General features: G+C 43.4%; 1 protein-coding gene across 2 annotated transcripts in view; it reads left to right on the top strand.

Annotated features, from left to right (window-relative positions):
• TRPM2 (transient receptor potential cation channel subfamily M member 2) overlaps positions 1-17,034 on the top strand; it is a 54,784-nt gene that overhangs the window by 18,608 nt on the left and 19,142 nt on the right. For both annotated transcript variants that reach the window (XM_038749031.1, XM_038749032.1), the window contains 9 exons: positions 272-374; positions 1,545-1,666; positions 2,154-2,504; positions 3,001-3,138; positions 4,299-4,428; positions 4,744-4,889; positions 6,905-7,017; positions 10,939-11,152; positions 16,813-16,931. In XM_038749031.1, coding sequence (XP_038604959.1) covers positions 272-374; positions 1,545-1,666; positions 2,154-2,504; positions 3,001-3,138; positions 4,299-4,428; positions 4,744-4,889; positions 6,905-7,017; positions 10,939-11,152; positions 16,813-16,931 — 1,436 coding nt within the window. The remainder of the gene's footprint in view (positions 1-271; positions 375-1,544; positions 1,667-2,153; positions 2,505-3,000; positions 3,139-4,298; positions 4,429-4,743; positions 4,890-6,904; positions 7,018-10,938; positions 11,153-16,812; positions 16,932-17,034) is intronic.

Genomic DNA, 17,034 nt, shown 5'->3' on the forward strand with positions numbered 1-17,034 from the left:
TGTGACCATAAAGACTCAGGTAGCACTTCAGATTTATCAGACCTTTGGGTTAGTGTCTCATTCATGCCAGAAAATGATTGCCAGGTTGGTGGAAACCAGACAACTATTTTGCAGGGAGAAGAAAAGTAGTGTGTTGATTCTTTTACAAATTAGTAAGGATGGGGCTGTTATACAATTCCACCTTGAAGAGACTGAGAAATCAGCATCTACTACAAAGAAACAGGGGTTTTTACCCTAGCAATATATCTCATAAATCAGAGGTTTCTTACAGATCCAAGACATCGTGCGGAGAAGACAGTTACTGACTATTTTCCGAGAAGGCAAAGATGGTCAGCAAGATGTGGATGTGGCCATTCTTCAGGCATTGTTGAAAGGTAAGGGTCATAGACTGGAATGATAATGGAGCTCAATTTACGGAGAGGGAGAGAGCAAGAGTGTGTGCTTGGAATATTCAGTTCACTTCAAGTACACAGACAGTCCAGAGTTTGGACATTTGTAAGAATTGCTTTCTCACATCAGCCATGCTCCACACCTGATTGGGAGGAAGTGGCAGATGGGTTCAGAGGCCTCATCAGCCTGCAGCCTGGCCACTGGAGACTTGGGCCTCTCTCCCTGCTAACTAATAGTCCCTCTTTTCTCTGATGCTCAGAACATTTCAGGCTATTTATTAGTAATATGTCAGCTGTGTGACTTTGGGCAAGTCACTCAACTTCTCTGTGCCTGTTACCTCATCTGTAAAATGGGGATGAAGACTGTGAGCTCCCCGTGGCACAACCTGATCACCTTGTAACCTTCCCAGCGCTTAGAACAGTGCTTTGCACATAGTAAGTGCTTAATAAATGCCATTATTATTATTAATAGTATCTTGAATCCAAAAAGCAAATTTTGGAAAGTTTTCCAAAGCTCTTTGCATGATTTTTCAAATATTGTACTACTTACGGCCCTGTGAAACAAGGTAAAACTGGTATTCTTCTTCTTATTATTATTGTTATTATTATTCCCTTTTATAGTTATAGAAACATAGGCACAGAAAAGTTATGTGACTTTCCCAAGGTCACATATAGCATGCTTGCACTCAAGCCCTCCACCTCCGAGACCTAGTTTCACTAGACTATGTTGCCTTTTAATCTTCACAGAATCCCTGAGATATAGTGGCCTTATGGAGAAGCAGGACCAGGAATTGTTAACCTGGTACTCTGTTCATTCATTCAATCGTATTTATTGAGCACTTACTGTGTGCAGAGCACTGTATTAAGCACTTGGGAAGTACAAGTTGGCAACATATAGAGATGGTCTCTACCCAGCAACGGGCTCACAGTCTCTGTTTAGCCCATATCTAATTCTTCCTCTTTTCTCCCCAGTCCAGTCATGCAAAAGGAAGTTGTCCCTATTTAAGCGAACACTTTATTCCCAAGGGTGTATTTTTACACCTCAGCTCATCATTAAATTATCCGCAAAGGTTAATGTACAATCCCTGCCTGGTTAGGTGAGAGAAATGATTCAAATCTTGCAGACTACCGAATATCTCTTCCTGTGTCTTGCAGCTTCCCGGAACCACGACCATTTTGGTCACGAGAACTGGGACCACCAATTGAAGTTAGCAGTGGCCTGGAACCGAGTGGACATTGCTCGGAGTGAGATCTTTACAGATGAGCGGCAGTGGAAGGTGAGACTATCTGTGCCGGGTCTTTGTTTTCCTCCAGGATTCCAGCAGGCAAGAGCGTAATGAGGTGCTTCCAGAGGGATGTCTAATGTGAACTAAAGCAGTATTACAGTTAGCGGGCCTGATTCCACGATGAGCCAAGGCAAGTGAATCTCCCTGTTGGGAGGAATGTCCTCACTCTTGGAAAATACAGGTACATGTCTTCTGTCATGGTGGGTAGAAGGGTTGTCTGTAAAAAGTCCTCCCAAGAATGTCATGAGGATAAAGTCAGGCAGTTTGGTGAGAAGGGCTGTGAAAAATCAAAGTGCCCTAGGAATTCTAGGTGTAATCATTAAGGAACTGAATTGAGTCATTACTTGAGTTTTATAGCTGATTTTCTTTAGTCCTGGGATTCCACTTTTAGGTTTCCTTCTCTCTGGTACCTTTTTTCTTTCTTTCCCTTTTTCACTTCCCTCTGTAGTGCTGTTCCCAACTACTTATTTTGTCTCAGCCCTCAGATCTCCATCCAATGATGACTGCCGCCCTGATTGCTAACAAGCCTGAATTCGTGAAACTTTTCCTGGAGCACGGAGTCCGTCTGAAGGAGTTTGTCACCTGGGACACCCTGATCTACCTCTATGAAAACATGGCCTCCTCCAGCCTGTTCCACAGCAAGTTGCAGAAAGTGCTGATGGAGGAGATGGAGCGCTCTGCTTACCCCTCCTTGCCCAAGATCCAGATGCACCACGTGTCTCAGGTCCTGAGGGAGCTTCTGGGGGACTTCACCCAGCCCCTCTACCCAAAGCCAAAGCACACGGAGCGACCACGGCTGTCCTTAGCCGTGCCACACATCAAACTCAATGTACGCATTTCCTCTTTCTCTGGTCACATCTAAAACTTAGCTGTTTACTTCCAATTTGGAATTCTGATAGAAGGAAATCACTAGGAGGGCCCAGCCAGAGTTCCCATGTGGCAGTTTTTGAGTCATGGAGAATCTCTTTCCCTGCTCAGCCTAGGAAAATGTCAGACTAAGAATAAAACACAACTTTCAACTTGTTGTGAGCCAGGCCTCACTGACTTGACTTGAGAATCTCCTCAGCAACAGCTCGAATACCACCATTTTGAACTTAATTATCTGAACCACTCTCCCTTTTAAGATCCTTAATTCTTGCAGTCCAGTGCCTTGGGTGCCGCCTATTATACATTCAGAAAATGAAGTTAAGAGACCCACAGGGAACAGTTCCTGTGCCACGTAGGAAAACTCAGACATCACTGTCCAAATGTTTTGCCCCCAGAACAAGTATAACACTTTCACAGGCTCTCCGCATTACACGGTTCGAATCCTCATGTCTCTCCAGGTGCAAGGTGTGAGTCTCCGATCGCTCTACAAGCGTTCCCCAGGCCGGGTCACCTTCACCATGGATCCCGTTCGAGACCTTCTCATTTGGGCCATCATCCAGAACCGCAGGGAGCTGGCAGAAATCATCTGGGCCCAGGTACAAGGTTGTCCTCTTTCATGACTACTTGGTGACTGAAACGAAGGTTTGTTTAGTTACTGTTTTGTGCAGATTTTGTAATGGCCAGAAATCAATGCAGGGGGCAGATGTTACTCCTGCTTTCCTGTGGGGCAGAATAGCGATGGGAAGGATGGATTTATATGCAATAATCGGAGGGCATGGGCTCTGGCCTCACAGACTATTTTAACACTTGGAACCATCTCCAATCCTATCAGTGGGCTCAGAGAGCACTCCAGAGGGTGACAACTTTAAAGAAATTGAGAGAGATGGAGAGAGGATGCACAAACTGCTGCTGATGAAATTGCAACTGTGTATGTTTTGAGAGCCATCTCTTTCTCTTTCCACAATATTTCAGTAATACATTTTTTCAGGGCCCTTTCCCCATTTTGGGGTGAGGTAAAGATGCCTATACACCAAGTATGTTGTCAAAAAGCACTGCAGTTTCCCCATCAGCAAAGGATCACAATGATGCTGTCCTTTAAGTAGCTCACAGTCTAGTGGGGGAGACAGGCATTAAAATCAGTTAGAGATAGGAATTGTGTCCAGTTAAGCGCTTAGTACAGTGCTTTGCACACAGTAAGCTCTCAAATACAATTTTTGAATGAAGATGTCCCTTCACTTCCCTGGGCAGTGTGGAATCCCACCAAAAAAACCTAAGCTAAGCCAGGGTCAGTCAGTTAATGGAATTTATAGTACAGAGCACTGTACTAAGTGCTTGGGAAAGTACGATATAGCAATATATAGGATCTTATGAGAATCCAGTCCCTTCAAGGTACCTAACCCCTTAACTATTCATCCAGGTTGCATGAAGATCTGATGGTTGGTCTATGGACAGATTTTGGAACAGCTGAAATGTTCAGAAAGGTGCAAAAAGAATAGGCTTTTCCCAAAATATATAGTCTAAGCTTTGGGTGGCAAGTAGTCTGTTTGGTTCCTACCGGAAACCTAGGGATTTCTAGATCTCAACCCAGCACTGCCATTAACTCGTGAATGACACCAACTCAATCTTCGTTTTGTTTATTTTCAAAATGAGCCCATAATTCCGATCAGCCTGGAAGGGAGAGAAGCAATAAAAAACAATTGCCCAACCCTCTGTTGCATTAATGATCCATTATGAATTGATTCCCTTGATATTTTAGAGCCAAGACTGTATTGCAGCAGCTCTGGCATGCAGTAAGATCTTGAAGGAACTCTCCAAGGAGGAAGATGACACGGACAGCTCAGAGGAAATGCTAACCCTTGCTGAGGAATATGAGAACCGAGCCATCGGTGAGACATCCATGTCATTCATTCATTCAATCGTATTTATCGAGTGCTTACTGTTTGTAGAGCACTGTACTAAGAGCTTGGAAAGTACAATTCGGCAGGACCTAAGCTCGAAACCACAGTGTTTTGTGAGCTCCAGGATCCAAGAACGGAGCTCTCCTGGGTTCTCTTAATTCCCTTTATATCGGAAATGTGGTAAGGTGCTATGTTTGGAATGGCTCAGATGCATGGCTGACTCTCCCCTTCTGATCTTTTCCCTGATGTTCCCTGATTTGTGGGTATTGTTCATTCATGGTTCCCTGCCACCTGACCTTTCAGGAGTCTTCACAGAATGTTATCGGAAGGATGAGGAGAGATCCCAAAAGCTTCTTATTCGAGTGTCTGAAGCCTGGGGGAAAACTACCTGTTTGCAGCTGGCTCTAGAGGCCAAAGACATGAAGTTCGTGTCCCATGGAGGCATTCAGGTGATTTTCTTGAGGAGGGCGAATTGTTCCCCAGAGAACATATTTACTTTCATCTAGAAAATTTTAAATCGTGTATATTATTAGCCCATCAGCCTTTCAGTGCTTCTAGTGATGACTTGTGGGCTGAAAGTGATTCTTTACAATACAGAAGTCCATTGGGTAAATAATCGTAAAGTGGGTTTTGTTGTGGGATAAGAGTAGTTTGCATGCATAATTGTTTGTGTAACTGTTGGGTCTCTAATACTTAAAAAAATATGTATTTGGGTGGGTGTGTCCCAATGCTTAAGTTGTCCGTTTTGGGTGTCATCTGCATCTGTTGTCTCCCTGACCTCTCATCAACTTCATCTTCATTTTCATCATTATTACTGTCACCATTTGTGCTATTTATTGAGTACTTACTGTGTGTGGAGCACTGTCTTAAGCTCTTGGAAGAGTACCATACAACAGAGTTGGAAGATATATTCCCTACCCTCAACGAGCTTACAGTCTAGTCGGGGGAGATGTTAATATGAATAAATAATTTATAGAATATATTATGAACCTAATAAATGCTCTCAGCAGAGAAAGTAAAAGGTATTTTTCAACCAATGGTTGAAAAGCATCAGTCTGTACTCCTATTCCCCTTACACATCTGTGGAGCTCAGATAGTGGAATTGGAGCGAGACATCAATCCATTCTATTTCTTGAGTGCTTATTCTGTGCAAAATGTTGTACTAAGTGCTTGGGAGAGGTAATCCCCGCTCTTAAGGAGTTTACAGTCCATTTAGGAACTCACATCTTTTGGTGACTCCTCAGGGGAAAACACAGCTAAGCAGCTTCTCTGTTGGTTTGAACATGCCGATTGCTTTATCACGTGGAATCCCTCAATTTCTTCTCCAGAGGATAATTTATTTCCTCTGACTGCTGTATCTTGGAGCTGTTCAATTCTTAATGGCATTTGTTAGGCACTCACTATGTGCCAAGCACTATACAAAGTGTTGGAGTAGATACAAGATAATCAGGTTGGCCCCAGTCCATGTCCCATGTGGGGCTCACAGTCTCAATCCCCATCTTACAGAAAAGGTAACTGAGGCAAAGAGGAGTTGAGTGACTTGCCCAAGGTCACACAGCACACAAGTGGCAGATCTGGGATTAGAACCCAGGTCCTTCCAACTTCCAGGCCCATGCTCTGTCCACTAATCAGTCATTTAATTGGATTTACTGAGCACTTACTGTGTATTGGGCACTGTACTAGGTTTGGGGGAGAGGCCAGGCTGCTTCTCAAGAGGTGATGGTGACATCTAAATAGGCTTTCTCCTCTGTGGATCTCTACATCCGCAGCCTGGGGAAGAGGGTGGGAAGGTGAAGTCTCCCCACTGCCTCCTCTCCCCCCTGCCTCTCATCTCCCAAGGGGACAGGACCCTGTGGGGCCTGGAGTGTCCCGGAAGTCGGCAGATATCTTGGTTTAGGCATCCCAAGGAGGGATGTTCTGATTCTAGCAGTGTCCTGGGTGTTTGACCATCCTCTAGGATATTAGCTCGTTGTGGGCAGGGAATGTGAATTTTTTGTTATATTGTACTCTCCCAAGCACTTAGTACAGTGCTCTGCAGGCCGTAAGTGCTTAATAACAATAATAATAATGGCATTTACTAAGCGCTTACTATATGCAAAGCACTGTTCTAAGCACTGGGGATGTTACAAGGTTGTTCCACGGGGGGCTCACAGTCTTAATCCCCATTTTACAGATGAGGGAACTGAGGCACAGGGAAGTTAAGTGACTTGTCCAAAGTCACACAGCTGACAATTGGCAGAGGCCGGATTTGAACCCATGACCTCTGACTCCAAAGCCCGGACTCTTTTCCACTGAGCCACACTGCTTCTCAGTAAATACGACTGACTGACTGACAACCCTGACTGAAAGATACCTGGTCTGGTGGTTTCTGGTTCTCTGTGGTCTGGTTTAGGTGAGAGAATTGACTTTAAAATATTTTCTCAGTGGGGTCTTTTGCCCCAGGTGACTCTTGTCTTTTTCACAGGCCTTTTTGACCAAAGTCTGGTGGGGGCAACTCTGTGTGGACAATGGGCTGTGGAGGGTGATCCTGTGTATGCTGTTTTTCCCCCTTCTCTACACTGGTCTCATCTCTTTCAGGTACCTACCTGGCTTCTCTTGGGCTTTAAGGAGCAGGAAAGTGATCCATCTTCCTTAGAAATTTCCTCAGTTATTCCAAGATTCTCCTTGGGTCCTAGCCTGGATAATCTCCCTCCTTGAAACCTAAACTCTTGGCTACTTGACTTAATTATGGTACTTAAGGGCTTTTCTGTGTGCCAGGCACTGTACTAAGCGCTTGTTCTTTGCTGCAGCAGTCTACTACTGACAAACCCCTGCTATATCCTCCCACAATCTTCCACTGTTCACAGTTTGTTTCCCCTCCCTCCTTTCTCTCCAAGCTGCTGCTGAAATTTAGTCCCTCTTTCCCCCATTTGCTTGTGGATATAATTAAGTTTGAGGAGATAATTATTCCTGTTATATAAAAACCAGAATTATTAACATTGCCCTTAGAAAAATCCCCAAGTGACCTCATTTAATCTTTTTGAACATGGTTTGTGTTGTTTTATTCTCAAACTTGTTTTGTAGGGGATATTTTGGTTGCAATACTCATTTTTCTCTTTCTGTTGTTGTTGTTGAGATTCCTGTTTTTAGCGATGTTGGGATTGAGTTACCCTAAAAAACACATCCTTAAAGTCTGGGAGTATGATGGGTTCTCATTTTAGCATCATTGTCACCTTCAGTTTTTATTGACTTTTAAGTATACACAAGACCATGGCCTCTGGTTCTAGACTGTGAGCCCGCTGTTGGGTAGGGACCGTCTCTATATGTTGCCAACTTGTACTTCCCAAGCGCTTAATACAGTGCTCTGCATACAGTAAGCGCTCAATAAATACAATTGAATGAATGAATAAATGGTACCAAAATAACTCTTCTGAGTGCACCTTATGAGGAGAAACTTGCTTATGCTCATAAGGATCTCATACATAACTAACCTGGATTAGGGGTACCAATTTGTGCTTGGGGAGAAATTAGAATTAACATGAGATGTTTAGAAAGCTAAATGGAAGGATCCCTCATTTGTTAAAATCTGTAGAATGGTGTGGGTGTGTTTTCCTCATAGTTGGAATTTTACCCAGTCCCTAACCATTAATCATACTGACTCTGTTCTGGTCAGCCGTGGGTGGTTTTAGGAATATAACCCCAGTAGTCGGCAAAGGGAACCCGTATATTATTGTATGATTATAAAATGCATTCAACGCTGCTGTGGTTCAGTGGAAAGAGCACTGCCTTGGCAATCAAGAGGCCTGAGTTGTAGATGCCTACCCACCTGTTTGCGCTTAGTATAGTGCTCTGCACGCAGGAAGCGCTCAATAAATAGGATTGAATGAATGAATGAATGTTTGTGCTGCACAAAGTCACAGGCACTAGGTTCCCAGGTTTGAAATCCATCATATGTAATGGGACACATCCTATCCATTCCTCTGCTTACTTTCTTTGGGCTGAGGCAGCCCAAGTAAACCTGTCACTATGCAAGCACAGAATATCCCTTTGTTTCTCCCAGCACTACATTGCTTTCCCGTGGCACATCAAAGCCACACTTTAGAAGTACAGTTCAAACCATGCTGGGATAATCTAGTTTAGGGCATGTGAAGCCCGGGAACACAGAGCCAGAGGTGGGATTGGTGTCTGGTCAGAGAGTGAGGCCTGGTGCCATGCAGCCTTGGGACTGCTCTCTGACTGTTGGGGAGTAATAATAATAATGGTATTTAAATGCTTACTATGTGCCAAGTGCTGTTCTAAGCGCTGGGGGAGATACAAGGTAATCGGGTTGTCCTACGTGAGGCTCACAGTCTTATGAGTAGATACTTGCTTAATCCTGGCATGTCCAGGGCAGTGAAGAAGTGAATAGAGGAGGGCTGCAGGTAAACGATGGATTTTTTTTTTAAAGTTTTCAAAGCGAGACGGGCCTGGTGAGATCCCTCGGCTTGATGAGGAACTGTTACAAAGTTGTCTTCAGTGACAGATTTCAACTGCATGCTTCACCACAGGAGGTTGCTTTAAAAGCAGAGATATTTGTCACTGACTGAAACTTAGTATGGCCTATACCTCCTGGAGAGTGAAGCCTGGGGCCATGCAGCCTTGTGACTGCTCTCTTGATGGGGACTAATAATAATAATGGTATTTAAATGCCATAATAATAATAATAATGGTATTTAAATGCTTACTATGTGCCAAGTGCTGTTCTAAGCACTGGGGGAGTTACAAGGTACTCCCTTGTATTAAGACGTGAGGCTCACAGTCTTAATCCCCATTCTACAGATGAGGCAACTGAGGCCCAGAGAAGTTAAGTGACTTGCCCAAAGTCACACAGCTACAAGTGGCGGAGTCAGGATTAGAACCCACAGCTTCTGACTTCCAGGCCCGTGTTCTTTCCACTTAGCCTCGCTGTTTAATAATTAATGCAGCGTGGGTTAGTGGAAAGAGCACGGACTTGGGAGTCAGAGGTCATGGGTTCTAATCCCGGCTCCACCACTTGTCAGTTGATGACTTTGGGCAAGCCACTTAACTTCTCTGTGCCTCAGTTGCCTCATCTGTAAAATGGGGATTAAGACCGTGAGCCCCACGCAGGACAAACCGATCACCTTGTATCCCCCCCCGCCCCCCCCCAGCATTTACAACAGTGCTTTTCATTCATTCATTCATTCAATTGTATTTATTGAGTGCTTACTGTGTGCAGAGCACTGTACTAAGCGCTTGGGAAGTACAAGTGGGCAACATATAGAGATGGTCCCTACCCAACAGTGGGCTCACAGTCTAGGAGGGGGAGACAGAGTACAAAACTAAACATATTAACAAAATAAAATAAATAGGATAAAAATGTACAAATAAAATAAATGGAGTAATAAATTCGTACAAACATATATACATATCTACAGGTGCTGTGGGGAGGGGAAGGAGGTAAGGTGGAGGGGGAGGAGGGGGAAAGGAAGGAGGGAGCTCAGTCTGGGAAGGCCTCCTGGAGGAGGTGAGCTCTCAGTAGGGCCTTGAAGGGATTATTATTATTAATAATAATGGCATTTGTTAAATGCTTACTATGTGTCAAGCACTGTTTCAAGCGCTGGAGTAGATACAAGCTAATCAGGATGGGGACAGTTCCTGTCCCACATCATCATCATCATCAATCATATTTATTGAGCGCTTACTATGTGCAGAGCACTGTACTAAGCGCTTGGGAAGTACAAATTGGCAACATATAGAAACAGTCCCTACCCAACAGTGGGCTCACAGTCTGGCTCACAGTCTTAACCCCCATTTTACAGATGAGGGAACTGAGGCAAAGATAAATTAAGTGACTTGTTTGAAGTCACACAGCAGACAAGTGAAGGAGTCAGGATTAGAACCCAAGTCCTTCTGATTCCCAGTCCCGAAGTAGAAGGGGCAGGGAGAGTGAGACCACAAGGAATATAATGGGGAGACAGAATAGGACTCTGACAACAAAGTTGTGGCTTGCCGATACTCTTATCTTCCTTCCCTACCACTGAATGCTGTAAGGAAGTGAAAAAGTCTGGGAAAGACTGTGCTTAAGGATTTTGTTTTTGAGAGATGTGATGTGATACTGTTCTTTCTGCACAATTTTACAAACCATTGCCATGTGAAGTGATTTACCAATGTTTATGAATTGTTCCTGTACCACTGGTGAATAACCAGCAATTTTTACCCCATTTTTCAGATGGGGAAAGGAAAACCTGGGGAAGTGAAGTTTGGCACCTGCTCTCCAGCAATGTAATGGTGGCGCTGGGAGAGGAACAGTTTTACTGCTCAGAATTCTGCTTAATCCCCTGATACGCGCTTTCTACAAAAAGGTTCACTTCAGTTTGCTCAATCCGGAATGTTTATTGGGCACCTTCTCTGAGCAGAACCCTGTACTAAACTCTTGGAAGGTTACGATACAGGAAAGACGTGAGCGCTGTCTATAGGAAACCAGAGTGGGAGAGATTGATTTTTTTTCTGCTTCCACAGGGAGAAGAGGTTACAGCCTGTGAGCTGCCTCGCCCGTTTCCGAGCCTTCTTCACTGCCCCGGTGGTCATCTTCCACCTGAACATCCTCTCCTATTTCAGCTTCCTCTGGCTCTTTGCCTATGTGCTGATGATTGACTTCCAGCCAACACCTTCCTGGAGGGAATATGTCATCTATTTCTGGCTCTTCTCTCTCGTATGTGAGGAGACACGCCAGGTACGTAGAAGCCCCCAGAATGTGTCTGTTGTCTGGTCCAAGCCAGAGTGCAGCCTTTCATTTTGGTGCTATTCTGGTCAGCCCTGGTTCCAAATCTTTATAAAAGATTTATCCCCCCCGCCTTACCTCCTTCCCTTCCCCACAGCACCTGTATATATGTATATATGTTTGTATGTATTTATTACTCTTTTTATTTATTTTACTTGTTAGACTGTGAGCCCACTGCTGGGTAGGGACTGTCTCTATATGTTGCCAACTTGTACTTCCCAAGCGCTTAGTACAGTGCTCTGTACACAGTAAGCGCTCAATAAATACGATTGATGATGATATCTATTCTATTTTATTTTGTTAGTATGTTTTGTTCTCTGTATCCCCCTTCTAGACTGTGAGCCCACTGTTGGGTAGGGACCATCTCTATATGTTGCCAACTTGTACTTCCCAGGTGCTTAGTACAGTGCTCTGCACACAGTAAGAACTCAATAAATATGATTGATTGAAAAAGGAGACCACATTTTTGCCTTTGGCAAAATACTGTGACATTATTAGGTGGCATTGCTGGTGAAAAGAGGTCTTTTAACTTCCTGGTTAGTTTCCCTGTAGAAGCAAACATAATCTACATCAATTGCATCCAGTTTTCTTCAGGTTTTTTTTAAAATGATATTTAAGTGCTTACTATGTGCCAGGTGACTGTACTACATGCTGGGGTAAATACAAGCTAATCAGCTGATTTTCTGAGGAAACCTAAACACAGAAAATTGTAGGAGCTCTTCCACAGTGGGTGAAGTGTCAGTAATCATCAACACCATCAAGGTATTTTTTTGAGGGAAGATTCTAGGCCCTAGATAATAATAATAATAATGATGATAGCATTTATTAAGCACTTACTATGTGCAAGACACTGTTCTAAGTGCTGGGAAGGTTACAGGGTAATCAGGTTGTCCCACAGGGGGCTCACAGTCTTAATCCCCATTTTTCAGATGAGGTAACTGAGGCCCAGAGAAGTGAAGTGACTTGCCCAAAGTCACAAAGCTGACAAATGGCCGAGCTGGGATTTGAACCCATGACCTCCGACTCCAAAGTCCGTGCTCTTTCCACTGAGCCACGCTGCTTCTCTTGCTTGCATTGATAGGTGATGAGGTTGTCTGATGTCATAGGTTCTAATCCCGGCTCCACCACTTGTCAGCTCTGTGACCTTGGGCAAGTCACTTAACTTCTCTATGCCTCAGTTACCTCATCTGTAAAATGGGGATTGAGATTGTGAGCCCCATGTGGGGCAGAGACTGTGTCCAAACTGATTTGCTTATATCCACCCCAGTGCTTAGTACAGTGTCTTTCACTAAGTGCTTAACAAGTACCAGTATCATTATTAATAAAGAATACTAATAATGAAGACTGTGAGCCCCACGTGGGACAACCTGATCTTCTTGTATCTCCCCTAGCATTTGGAACAGTGCTTGGCACATAGTGAGTGCTTAACAAATACCAACGTTATTATTATTATTTATTATTAGTATGAGAAGATAAGGGAAATATCTGCACAGGGCCAATGCTTGGCACATAGTAAGCACTTAACAAATACTAACATTATTATTTACTATTAGTATGAGAAGATAAGGGAATATCTGCACGGGGCCAACCTGTTCACTGTGCCACTTCCTCTTCCTCCACATCCAGAGAAGCAGCGTGTCTCGGTGGAAAGAGCCCGGGCTTGGGAGTCAGAGGTTGTGGGTTCTAATCCTGGCTCTGCCACACGTTTGCTGTGTGATCTTGGGCAAGTCACTTAACTTCCCTGAGCTTCAGTTCCCTCATCTGGAAACTGGGGTTGAAGACTGTGAGCCCCACGTGGGACAACCTAATCACCTTGTATCCCTCCCCAGCGCTTAGAACAGTGCTTTGCACATAGTAAGTGCTTAACCAATGCCATTATTATTATTATCCAGCAAATCAGTGTTGTCCCCATCATGAAAGTCCTTCTGAAATCACGTATCTTCCAGGAGCCTCCCTTGTTGAATCTCTCACTGCCCCATGCCCTCAACTTTTAGCACTTCTGTGTCACCCAAAAACTAAATACTTCTCCCTCACCCCCCAACCATAGCCATTACATTCAAGTCTTTCTCCTTTATTGCTTCCTCCTACCTGTATTTTATTTTAGTATCTGTCTGCCTCACTAGATTGTAAGCTCCTTGAAGACAGGGTCCCGAGCACTTAGAACAGAGCTCTGCGTACAGTAGGCATGCAATGCTGAGTGGAAAGAGCATGGGCTTTGGAGTCAGAGGTCATGGGTTCAAATCCCGGCTCCGCCACTTGTCAGCTGTGTGACTTTGGGCAAGCCACTTCACTTCTCTGGGCCTCAGTTCCCTCATCTGGAAAATGGGGATTAAGACTGTGAGCCCCCAGTGGGACAATCTGACTACCTTGTAACTGCCCCATCGCTTAGAACACGTCATCCCCCGGGCCTGGAATGCCCTCCCTCTGCCCATCCGCCAAGCTAGCTCTCTTCCTCCCTTCAAGGCCCTGCTGAGAGCTCACCTCCTCCAGGAGGCCTTCCCAGACTGAGCCCCTTCTTTCCTCTCCCCCTCGTCCCCCTCTCCATCCCCCCGTCTTACCTCCTTCCCTTCCCCACAGCACCTGTATATATGTATATATGGTTGTACATATTTATTACTCTATTTATTTTACTTGTACATTTCTATCCTACTTATTTTATTTTGTTGGTATGTTTGGTTCTGTTCTCTGTCTCCCCCTTTTAGACTGTGAGCCCACTGTTGGGTAGGGACTGTCTCTATGTGATGCCAATTTGTACTTCCCAAGCGCTTAGTACAGTGCTCTGCACATAGTAAGCGCTCAATAAATATGATTGATTGATTGATTGATTAGAACAGTACTTTGCACATAGCGCTTAAAGCCATAAAAATACTATTGATTGAATGATTTGATCATATAAAAAGTGATGACATACAGGTCTTCACTTCCATATTAAAACAAGCAGAAAAGTAATTAAATACTGCTTGCAATATTTAGTTAAATGTGTAAATCTCTAAATACCATTTGTAGTATTTTCTGGTTCTTTAAACTTGACAAAATCCAAAACTTACAATTGCTTAAACTGTATAATTTTAAAATATCAGTGTTCTCTAGTCTGAGTTTCATAGTGGTCATGATTTATTCAATAGTATCAATCGTATCATGATATGATAGTAGTATCATAGTGGTCATGGGTTCACACCCCGGTTCCGCCAATTGTCAGCTGTGTGACCTTGGTCAAGTCACTTCACTTTTCTGGGCCTCAGTTCCCTCATCTGTAAAATGGGGATGAAGACTGTGAGCCCCCCATGAGACAACCTGATCACCTTGTATTCTCCTCAGCGCTTAGAACAGTGCTTTGCACATAGTAAGTGCTTAACAAATGCCATCATTATTATTATTATTAGTAGTAGTAATAATAACTATGGTATTTGCTAAACATTTACTACATACTAAGCACTGGGGCAGATATAAGGTAATCAGGTTGGACAATCCCTGTCCCTCATGGGGCTCACAGTCTACTGAGGCACGTAAAAGAAAAGTGACTGACTTACCTAAGGTCACACAGCAGGTAAGTGGAGGAGCCAGGTTCAGAACCCAGGTCCTCTTACTCCCAGGCCCGTTTTCTGTCCCCTAGGGCATTACACAAGGAGAAAACAAGTAAGCTAGTTCCTTGAAACAGGAAGTTTATGCAAAGATCAAAGAGAACTCATTAAACATGTGCAATTAGAGAAGCTAGATAAATTTCATTTTTTACTGGTTTCGTTCACCCTGACATGTATACTGTTGTCATTACATTTGACAAGCCAAGGATTCGATAAATCATTATTGAGGCAAGAGACTTCCAAATAAAGCAAAATGATGCTTCAGGAAAGGTGTATTGCAGATGGAATTGGATCAGGATTGTTTTCTCCTCGAGGGTGCTTTTTTTTTTTTTTTTTAGCACTTTTTACCTGAAACTTCCTTCTTCTGAATGTCTGAAAAACCAATTCCATCCCCTCTCTTTTAATTCTTTTTTGTGTGAAACTTTTCCTGAACGAGCTTTACGTATACAGAATTGACCCATGCCACAACTTGATCTTTCCCATTTGTTGTAGAAGTAAAGGTATCTTTTGAACATCCAGTGAACTGTACTAAGCACTTGGAAAAGGACAAGAGAAGTATGAGATCCACTCCTGGCCAAGGAAGAGTTTGCATTCTGCCTGGATAGACATAAAAATATTTTCAAATAGTGTAGTCAGAATAGATCAACATGCAACCATCATTCAAAAATATATAGACATGCTAAGGAAGAGAATCAAATTTTATGCTAGATGGGTTGATGTCTCAGTTTTTAGGCTTTCCTTTATTTCCTTGCATAGCTGCCCCCCTTTTAGCATAATTTTTTTGCCACCTCGAGGGACTGTTATTCATGGAATTGTCTGGTTATAAGATTGTAGGGCAGGGGGAGAAGAAAACAGGAAATGGGGGAAAAGGAAGAGAAAGGTATGAGGCATTTGAGAAAATCAACAGTCATTGAATTAACCTATCATTCTCTCTCTCTTCTTCCAATCCCAGAGTTTGCATGTTTTAGTAAAGAAACTCCCAGGTGTGAGCCTGTGTCTGTGATATTGGCATGTTCTGATGCTACTCCAAATTGGAGGGGGGAATCTTATTCAAATAAATTCAGTAATCTGGGGACACTTGGAGGAAATGAGATTTTAGGAGGGCTTTGAAGGTGGGGAAAGCAATATAGGTCAGATTGAAGTAGGGCAGGGAGTTCCTGGCTCGGTTAGCAGGTTAAGTGAGGGGATGGAGGGAAGAAAATCAAGTGAAGTATGACTAGAAGGTCGACTTGGGGGAAAAATAAGAGAATTTGCTGGAGGGAGGCAGGTGAAGAGGGCCGTTATGTAAGATAGGAAGTGTTGTTGATAGAACTTTAAAATGGATTGTGAAACATTTTTTGGTTCTCCAATATCTGTCTGAGTATAAGCTCTCTGGAGTAGTGTCATGCCTAGTTTTAGGTTCCCCAGTGCCTAGCCCCCTGTTGACTTGCTACACACATTTAATGATAGTGAGCATATCCATGTAATTTTGTGAAGAACTCACTCCTAGTGGAAAATATTGGTCTCATTTTTATCACTATGAACATTCGTTGTACTGTCGTGATTGAAATCTGCTACAGTCTACTTTCTGCTGCCATAGCCTTCTCTGAATCCCGAAGAGATAGCCAGTAAATACATTTAGGAAAGTAGCATGGCCTAGAATGCCTGCCTCCCCTGCCAGACTGTAAGCTCACTGTGGTCAGGGAATGTATTGTTTATGCTCTATTGTCCTCTCCCAAGCGCTTAGTACAGTGCTCTGCACATGGTAAGTGATCAATAAATACATTGACTGAGTGAGAAGGACCTGGGTTCTAATCCTAGCTCCACCACTTGTCTGCCTTGTGACCCTCAGGCAAGTCACTTCTCTGTTCCTCAAGCACCTCACCTGTAAAATGGGGATTAAGATTGTAAAATCCATGTGGGACATGGACTGTGTCTAACCTGAATTTTTTTCTATCTATTCCAAAGCCTGGCACATAGTAAATGCTTAAAAATACTATAAAAACTGTAGATCGCAAATTACTCAATGAAATACCTCCATTTTCCCAACAGCTTTTTTATGACCCAGATGGTTTTGGATTACTGAAAATGGCTTCCTTATACTTCAATGACTTTTGGAATAAGTTGGATGTTGGTGCTATTTTGATCTTTATAGCAGGTTTGACGTGTAGGTGAGTATGAAATTATGAAGAATAGTTATGTTTCCCTACATTTTTCCCCACCCTAGGAAGTTAGAATCTGACAAGTAGATGATTCCTCCTTTTTCTTTTTCTT

The sequence above is a fragment of the Tachyglossus aculeatus genome, chromosome 7 (assembly GCF_015852505.1).
Source record: "Tachyglossus aculeatus isolate mTacAcu1 chromosome 7, mTacAcu1.pri, whole genome shotgun sequence".
NCBI lineage: Eukaryota > Metazoa > Chordata > Mammalia > Monotremata > Tachyglossidae > Tachyglossus > Tachyglossus aculeatus.